This window comes from Falco peregrinus, chromosome 1 (genome assembly GCF_023634155.1).
Source record: "Falco peregrinus isolate bFalPer1 chromosome 1, bFalPer1.pri, whole genome shotgun sequence".
In the NCBI taxonomy this organism is placed as follows: Eukaryota; Metazoa; Chordata; class Aves; order Falconiformes; family Falconidae; genus Falco; species Falco peregrinus.
The window spans coordinates 123704550-123714081 of NC_073721.1; the positions used below are offsets into that span (position 1 = coordinate 123704550).

Below are 9532 nucleotides of genomic sequence, written 5' to 3' on the forward strand. Positions count from 1 at the left end.
AATCTCAGCATGAGATATCAGACATCAGTACTAGACAAACACTCTGTGCTTTTCTTCTCTAGTCCCTATTAATGTTCAGGGCCTGCAGAAAGCTGGATTTTGAAGATAAAGAAGTAAAACAGAAGACCACGCAACTGTCAGAGCTGTTTTCCCCACATCTCTGGAAATCATTCCAATTAAATAAAATGCTTTGGATCTGCCAATTCATGTTTGCCTGGGGAGATACATATCAAAAGCTGGGATACTCCCTCTCATCCTTCTTCCACTGGGAGAGCCTGTACAAACAGGACCTGCCATTGTGCCAGACCCCAGTATTGCTTAGTGTCCAGGAAAGCAGCCGCTGCCCAGCCTCACCATCCCAGAGCACCCGAGACACAGGAATCACCAGGAGCCCAGAAATTCAGAAGGGCGTAGAAGTTGATCGTCATCTACATTGCTAATCCAGCCTGGATTTTATAGTTAGTATGACTGAACCGTATAGCTGACAGAATCACACAGCTCAGCTAACAGGAAAGGCAGGCAACCCAACTGACAAGTTGATTAAACCAAACAATAATCCACACTTCCCACTACAGCCCCACTCACCACTGTGCTTAACAGTGGCTATATCTTTCATATTAAGGATATGAAATATCCTTAATTTAGAAGTCAGCTCAACATTGCTCCCTAGCAAAAAAAGGCCCTGTTATCCAAACCACCAAAATATTCTCACATGCTCTTACTCTTAGTTTTATACATACATTTGTCACTCAAGCAATCCGCTCACCCTCTAACCTACTCTTGCACTACCAGTAGTTCACTCTTCTTCTACACACTATATTCCTTCCCACTAGGGCTTTTCTCAGGCTAAATGATAGCAGGGAAAGGAGGAAAGTCCTCATACTATATCACTGAAATTACAATGGTAGTAATGAGACTGTTAATGCTGGCACTTAAACAGCGTTTGTAATCATATCGTCCTGCTTCACTGTTCTGCCTCTGTCCCCTGGCAGTACTGGTGGAGCTACAGCAGCTCGAGGGCTAACTCAGGACAGAAATCCAAATCTTCAATGTTCTCTGCTCGTGGTGCTGGACCTTCCCACGCGTTAATACTCTCCAATAGTTACACTGTTTTTCCAGCCCTTTTTATTTTCACAACATCTTTGAATGAGACCTGTGAAATGCTGAATCTTTAACAGATTTTTCTTTTGCTCCTATGTGTTCATTAGTTACATACATATGAACACGCACAAAAGAGAACAGTTTTAAACATCTGACAAATTCCAACCGCTTCTCAGTTTCTCAATTGTTATGCTGTAAATCTTAGTTTAACTATTTCCTTAAAGTTAAAAGTTAATATTTAAAGTGAAGAACAACAAACACCACAAACACAATTTAGTAAACTTCACATGGCTTTTAGTCCTGTCCTTATTAACCATGCTTCGGCTTTCAGTTAGTTATTTCTTACCAGTGCAATTCAATCAATTTTAAAACAAAAGCTTTAAATTAGGTCTTGCTCCAGCGTCATTTCAGGTTTACACTCAGTTATGAGAACAGATCATAACCAGGAATGTCTGACTGCACCTCTGTTCCAGCCTGCTCTAGCCTCCGAGTCTGCTAAACAAGTAAACCACAACGTGCTCTCCCTTTTGTCCACTGTGGAAGGGGAAAGAAAAACCCAGCACAGAGAAACCCAGCATGGTTATTCTAAGAGGTTTTACTTTTCAGCCCGTGGACCAGCTATGGACACACGCCAGACAGCTCCTCTCCCAGACAAGAGAATTCAGCAGAGCTGAAGGTTTCCTCAGGGGAAATCGTATCATCTTACAATCTTAGCATGCCTGCACTGCACTGGTTCCCGTAACAGCAGAGGCTCTTCAGTCACCTGAAGGGCAGCACCATGCCGCTGTACACAGAAAACACTCACTACCACTGGACAGGGATTGAGCTCACCGAGCTTTAGACCAAGCATCTAGACCGAGCTCTAAACCAAGCATCATCTCCCTCTACAGCCAATGAAGAAAAGCAAACACCTCCTAGGTGAAAATTCACCAATCTAAAGTACCTAAGAAACAGGACAAACCACCAGTGGAAGTGCTCATCTTTATCACTCACTCTCCACTTGATAAGCAGCCAGGCTTAAAACCAACAGGCCGTGGCATCTTCTATATTCTTCTTCCTTTTCCTCCCAAGAGCAGAGCAGATTTGCAGTTTCACTAGGAGTCCTGTGAGTTATTGCTTGTTCCCTGGGGGCTGCAGTCCAACCTACTCACTTCTCTTTGCCCTGACTGGCCTTCTATATTGGATCCAAACCCACAGCGAGACATCCAGTTTCTGTGTAGGCACTTACTCCCGCTGGGAAATCAGTGGGCATTCAGAGTCCCTAGAAGGAGCAATGCATCCAAACAGTGCTTTCATCTGGTCCTACAACATCGCTGGTGAACAGCAACGTGGGCAATAGCAGGGGCACAATTTCCCAGGTATTGCAGTTAACTGGGAAATACATTTCTGGCATTTAACCCTGTTTAGTACTCAAATGCACAGTCATGACTTCATAATAATCAGCATTTTCCCTTATCACCTCCAGCAGACTTAGAGCATCTCTGCCCAGCCTTCCAGAGAAAAGGAAACACCTGGCTGACATGAACTCCAGATCGATGCTCTACCATCTCTCCTTGCCTGTATTTGCCAAAGCTTGTCTACATCTATGCTCTCACAAAGTTTGTGGATGGTACCAAGTGAAGGTGACACACCAGACTGAAGAGCCACCATTCAGAAATATTTTAACAAGCTGGAAGATTTGCCTACCAGGAGTTGCATGAGACTTAACAAACATGAGGCAAACATACATGAAGTCTGGAAGAAAAGAAGCCTTCTTCTTCTCTACGTAGATTGTATGAGACAATACTGCAAAATATTTAAGGTTTCCCAAATTCCAGTGTGCGTTTCTCAAGGTGTAGCTTCAGCTACTCTATCCTATAAAGAGAAAAATCACTGTTCTTATTCCATGAGCCCTTGTAATGTGCATCATCCACTTCCACCAATCTGGTCTGCATAAGGAAGCCTTGCTGAGTTCAAAGATGACAAAAATGTGGTGTGAAAGAGTTATATGAACAAGCTGAACAGGAGGGAGCCACAACCTCTTTTCTTATCTGAACTGAGAGTGACAATCCACTTTCAAGTAGAGACAGGCCAAAGAGCAGTCCTGAACCCAGAATCAGATTCTAGATTTCAAAATGGAAGAGAAGTTACTTAGAATTAAACCTCTGCCTCTAAATGCATCCCAGTGATTTTCAGCTTTCCAATGTGGTTTCAGACAGGAGTTTTCAAGCTCATTTTTAAGTCAAAACCTAACGTTCATTTTAACATGAACCTGTGACCTTCTTAAAACTGTAACTGTTTCAGAAATTCAGGTACAAGAAATATGAAAAGCCTTCATCAGTTGTAAGGTACTGACGTGGCAGTCCAACCAACTGCAAAGCAGTCCAGCACTTCAGCATGTAAAAAAAAATTAAAAAAAAAAAAATGGTAAAACATTAGTACATCAAATTAAGTCTTTGGGAACCCCACATTTTGCACATAGCTTGAGGCAGCATTCTGCAACGTACAGCTGGGGAAGAAGTCTTCCCAAAGGGCACAGGACCCTGCCTAGCTCTCTTATCTTGTCTGCAGGACTGATAAGCCCTGCTAGGACTCAGAAAAAGCATCATTGTAATCACCACAAATACATGGTGCTTTCCAGGCTTCAATTGAAAAAGCTCTACAGAAGGTAACACTGCTCTGCTAGAGAGGGTGAGGACAGCACACTGAGAGCAACAGTCAAAACCTGACTGTGAAATCACACCTGAATGCAATGGGTGAGTAGTTCTGAGATATATCAAGCAAACACAAATTTCCTTGCTGGAGACCTAACACATGTCATCTAGGAATTGATCTCAAACTTTGAAGCAGAGGCCTTAGTGCACTACACAACTAAAGGTAACACACCCTGTGGCCTTACAAAGCTGGAACTTTCCAAAAAAGAGGCAAATTCCTATATTGCCTACTGTCTTCTAGTGCTGGTCAAATGAGTTGCAGAACTTTGCTCCTGCCTGTGTCTCCCCAGCACCAGGAAAGGACAGTTCAGTCCTGCAGCGTGGTCAGAATCCAAGTGTTTACACAACTGCATTCCCTAGACAGGATACAGTCCTGCCAAGTTGAAAACGGTAGCGCTTTTCAGGAACATATTACCTCTTGTCTACACTGCAATTCCCAGGCTGTCAAGAGGAACAGGAGGGTTGGAGTATCCTCACATGCAGTACTTTAACTGTGCAGATAAGACCTTAGGTACACCAGACGTAAATGTGCTATGGGCTGATGTAGCTACGAGAGCACAACCACCCTTCTTGATGCAATTGCAAGCTGTAGCAGGAAACTACAGCAGACCACATGCTGGTTAACAGCAGCATCTGCGAGCAGAGTTTAAAAAACAAAACACAACCTTTAGACGCTGCACTGGGAATCTGATATCATTACCAGGAAGCAATTGCTCAGTCTGGTTGTAGCTCAGTTTTCATGCCACTGTGTCAGAGATTTTGTTTTATTAGAACTCCATTTGCCCTGATCATTTTATATCACTTTTTGTGTGATTTATGGCATGGTTGAGGAATATGATTGCAACAAAGTTTGAGCCAGCTGGAGATCTGTATACAGTATTACTACCTACTCTACTTTTTAGCAAGCAGCTTTTCTGAATGAGATGTCTTGATCATCCAGCTCAAGTCCAACAAGCGCTCCCACACTGGATATTTCAGGAAATCTCCCACTGCAGCACTAGCACTGCTCAAGAGACAAATGCCAGGATAAACAGACTGCAAGGTTTCTGCTACCAAGGTCTTTCTTCTAGCCCGACACGCAGGCCCTGTCCATATCCCCACCTGTGAGGCTGTGCTGCTGATGAGGACAAAGCCTTATTCTTTCTGCTGCAAACGGGGCTTAAGGAAGCAATGGGAAAATTCAACACCCACTGTAGTGATAGTCTTAGTATTTTAAATTGCCAGACTAGGAGGCAAAAAATTTGGCCTCTAGTCACCTGACCTCAGTTCTGCTCATGGCAGATTCAAGACTTCCTAGGTAATTTGAGGCAAATTCTTAATTCCTCTGAGCCCAGAAAACTTCTTACCGCTAAATTGCATAGCTTTCGCTACAGGTATGCTGATTTAGTGTGGCCACTGCAAAAGGCTGCGTAAACACTGAAGGCAGCCTAAAATCTGTTACGTTTCACGTTTAAGAACAGTTAAGAAGTCAAAAGGTCCATTTAGCTAGACTAAGAAGGTCTATCTACATGGTGATGTAGATCAATTTAATGAAACCATTTCAAAAGTTACTGAGTTTCATCTTAAGTTTAGGTTCATCTTAAAGACACTTAAGTTTTCTGTTCTTTAGTTTTCAGTCCACAAGGGTATTATAAACCTTAACTCATTTGTATGCACCTGTTTTTAGCCCTTTTTCCACTCCTGGTGACTATTTGAATGAAGAGTAAATGAATGGATTCCTCTAATAGGAGAGGAGTATTCCAACATGCAGAAACATATCTCCCAACACATCTGCCCACACCACTCTCAGCACTCCCAGGACTAGATCCACAGGCAAAGGCAGAGCTTTACCAACACCGCCACTTAACACGCGGCAGCATGGGCTTTGGTCCTCAAAAGGTGCCACAAACGAGCAGCTTTGACATTGACCACTTTTTGATCCCAAGTGCATCTAGCTCCATTATGTCAATGTAGTTGTTCCTTAGAATTCATACGATACACACAGATACTGCTACATTGCAGCTCGTATTTGCAGAGTAATGAACAAAGACTAACTAGTCTTGCTTCTTTTCCAACTTTTCTACTGGGAATATCGCCAATCTTTTTCATTCCCCCTCCTCCATTCCCTGATCTCAGGCAGTTAATATTGTGCCTGTAACTACATTCCTCTTTTTAAAAAGGTTTCTTCTCTGCCTTTTTGTTCTTTTCAGATGTGCTGGAGTAGGTAGCTTTGGAAGCCCAGCACTTCATGAACGGGATTAACAAAATGTGCCTGGTGACAAAAGCACAGAGCCGGTAGTGATTTAAAGGTCGAACTAGAGATAACAGTTTTAAACTCTGAGAAAGCCCTCAGTGGTATACAGCTCAATTTACAGCGCCACTCAAGCACTCAGCACCTCAGAGCCTTTTTTTTTTTTTTTTTTTTTTTTTTTTTAAACACGAGGCACAGCGCCCTCATATGGCCCGGGAATGATGAAGGGCCAAGCCCCAAGTGCAAAGCACATGACAGGCTTCTTACTACATAGTTTAAGACTAAATGTCCATCAACAGGTCCGTACCGAGAATTTAAGCACGCATCCCAGGGCCCTGTACTGGGAAGCTATGCTCAACGCCCCAGTAACTTTCTTAAGAACTTTCAAACTATAGGCAAGATTTACAATGCAGCCATCACCTTAAGCATCTCAGTCTTCACCACTGAGAAATAGCAAGGCTGTCCCACACCTCGCCGCTTCTTACCCAGACACCTAGCAGAGAACACAGGCCCTGCGGAGCCACCTGCAAACGCTACAGCCTCAGGCAGAGAAACCTGGACACCTGAGGTGGGAAAAGCATCCCCAAGCGGGACAGTTCCTCCACCCATGCGGGTGCCAGACATCCCTGCACCACAGACACCTTCACACGCCAACACTGATCGCTTGAGCTGGGTGGAAAGGGCCGGTGGAGGAGCCCGCTGTGCTGAGGCCAGGGACAGCGGCTGGATGGGCGAGCCGGGCAGGCAGATGACCAAACTCCCCACAGCCGGACCCACCAGCCAGCACAGAGGAAGGAAGTAGTGACAAGACAGGGGTCTGTCAGCTGGGACGCCCCTCTGCAGCACCTGCCAGCCCGGCTGCCCACCCAGAGCTGAAATGCTGTGCCTCAGGCCCTCGGCCCCTCCAGCCTGGCTGAGGCCCGGGCAGCTCCCACAGCGGGCAGCCGGGGCTGACAGAAAACCCACCGCGGCCCAGCGGCACTGCTCGCCGGGGCCGGGGGGCGAGGGGCCGGGCAGGACCACGGAGGAGCAGGCGCGGGCGGGAGCTGCACCGCGGCCAGGTGAGGCGCCGCTCTACGGCCGCTTCCCGCCCCCGCGGGGCAGGGCGGCTGGGGCAGCTCCCAGCGCCCGGGCCGGGGCTGGCAGGAAGGTCCTCCCGGGGACAGCAGGCACGCTCGCCGGGGCACGGGGAGGCGAGGGCACGGCCGTGACAACGGGCGGCGGGGCGCCCAGGGGAGGGGAGGGGAGGGGCGGGCACGGCCCGACGGCCGCTTCCCGCCTTGGCGGGGCAGGGGCCGGGCAGCGGCCGGGGCTGGCAGAAAAAGCCTCGGGGGCTGCGGAAGGGCTGGCCGCGGCCCGGGGCGGGGAGGCCGGGGGTCGGCTGCCCGCGCTGAGGGGAGGCGGGGCGGGGGGGCAGTACCAGCCCGGCGCAGGTGCTGAGGGAGGCGAAGGAGTCGCTGCGGTTCAGCACGTGTCCCGTGTAGAAGCAGAGCCGCTCCGCCGGGGGCCGCCGGGGGCCGGGCGCCCGCCGCGCCTCCCCGCGCCGCTGCTCCACCACGAAGCCCCGGGCGAGGAAGCGCAGGTCGCGACGGAGGTGCAGGTAGAGCTCGGCGCCGGCGGTGGGCAGGCGGAGCAGCAGGGCCTCCGCCGCCGTCCGCTGCCGCGGCAGCGCCCGCCGGCGCCGGGGGCCGCCGCGATCCCCTCGCACGGCGGGCGGCAGCAGGTGGATCTTCTCCAGCGCCACTCGCTCCGGGATCACCACTTCCAGCTCCGCTCCGCCAGCTGCAGGCGAGAAGGAGAGAGGCTCAGGCGCTCGCACCCGCGGCCCGACGGGGCGGCCGGGGGCTTTGTGCCCCGCCGGCACCCCCCTCCCCGCGGGGACGCCCCGTCCCGCCGGGGCGCGGACAGCCCGGCGCTCGCGTTTCAGCGCAGAAACTGAACAGGATACGGAGACAATGGAGCCGGCGGAGGAAAGGGGTTTATTTCTCTCCCTCCATATATATACACGTACACATAGAGGCAAAAATGTGCAGGGAAGAGAGGAATCACGCGAACGCTAGAGCTACTTGTATCATTAAAAAAAAATATATAGCTCAGACACAAGCATCGCATTTCACCAACCCCAATAAAATTCTGCAGGGAGAAGGGGAAAAGCAGAGCAAGCCGAAGCCGCAGCCAAGGACAGTCAGCAGCTTTCCACATGAAACGTTACAGCAGCAGCAGCGAGAGGACAGGAAAAGAAAATACAAAAGCCTGAAGCAATTCATCCTGCAGACTGGGACTGCGGCCACGCAGGGGATCCGGTGCATGCCCTGCGGTCTGCGCCTGCACGCTGCCGCCCGCGGCCGGCGCCCACCGCCCGCCCCGCCGGACCCGCGGCCAGGGCTGTCAGCGCCGCCGGGGAAGGGGACGCCGGCGCGGGGAGCCCGGGGAGGGAAGCGCTACCTGTGCCGGCGTCCAGTCCCCAAAGCAGCAGGCAGGGAAACACGAGAGGCAGGAGCCAACCGTCAAACATTTTATGGCAGCGGCGGGGGCCCAGCGCGAAGCGGAGGCGGCGGCGGCGGCGGGAGCCCGGGCCGGACTGAGCCCTCCCCGCCCTCGGAAAAAGTAATCAGCGCCGCCGACAGACCCGGCGTGGTGGGCGCCCGGCCACGCCCCTCCCCGCGGCCCCGCGCTCCCATTGGCGCGGGCACCCCGCGGGCCGCGCCCCGCGCTCCCCTATTGGCTGCCAGCTGGACGCGCTGGGCGGAGGGCCGGGCTGCGCGGGGAGGGCTACACGTGGGAGGGGGCGGCCGGCAGGGGGCGCCCTCTCCTGCCCCGCGCGCCGCCGCCGCCCGTTCTCCCCGCCCGGCAGCACGGGTGGACGACCCCGGAGCCGGGAGCGATGGCCCAGCGAGGGGCACGGAAGCTCTGACAAAAAGCAGCCGCCTGGCCATCCCCTCCGCCATGCTTGCTGCGTATCCTTTGCTTCACCGCTTCAACAATTTGGACGCAGCTACAGCAAAAGCCACCCAGTCCTTCATCTCCCGCAGCCTTTCCCACCACCATCTGAAGTACTGATCCCAGGACCGGGAAGACCAGGAAAAAAATGAAGTGGGCAATGTATGAGTGCACCAAGATTCAGGCAGTGAGCTTATGTACTCCTGGAAGCGCTCATCACATGGATGGAAACAAGTGCATAAAGCTCAGGAGATATAAAAATTGATTTTTACAGCAGTGGACAAGAGGGGGGGCAAGCACTAATCTGAAGCAGGGAGGACGGGCTGTTCAAGCCAGTTAAGGGGGCTGTTTGGGAGAGGAAGAGGAGGAAGAAGCTCCCCGCCAGCTCCCTTTCCCACTCCATGTACGGAGGACGCTCTCATCCTGACCCAGGTGCAACCAATTCCCCTTTGCGCTGAGATCCTGCAGCCACAAGCGCTGCCTCCCCCCCAGTAGCTGGACCACGTCCTGTGTGTCCTCGGCTGCCCAGGGGTCAGGAGAAGTCAGGCTTGTCCAGGGGCTGTTGGAA

At 51.2% G+C, this 9532-nt stretch overlaps 1 protein-coding gene across 1 annotated transcript in view; it reads right to left on the minus strand.

The window, feature by feature from the left end:
* Nucleotides 1–8636, minus strand: part of ADAMTS17 (ADAM metallopeptidase with thrombospondin type 1 motif 17) — a 192968-nt gene extending 184332 nt beyond the window's left edge. The window contains exons 1-2 of the mRNA XM_055792598.1: nt 8470–8636; nt 7445–7806 (exon numbers count right to left, since the gene is read on the minus strand). Coding sequence (XP_055648573.1) covers nt 7445–7806; nt 8470–8539 — 432 coding nt within the window. The 5' untranslated portion in view covers nt 8540–8636. The remainder of the gene's footprint in view (nt 1–7444; nt 7807–8469) is intronic.
* Between the last annotated feature and the right edge of the window lie 896 nt (nt 8637–9532).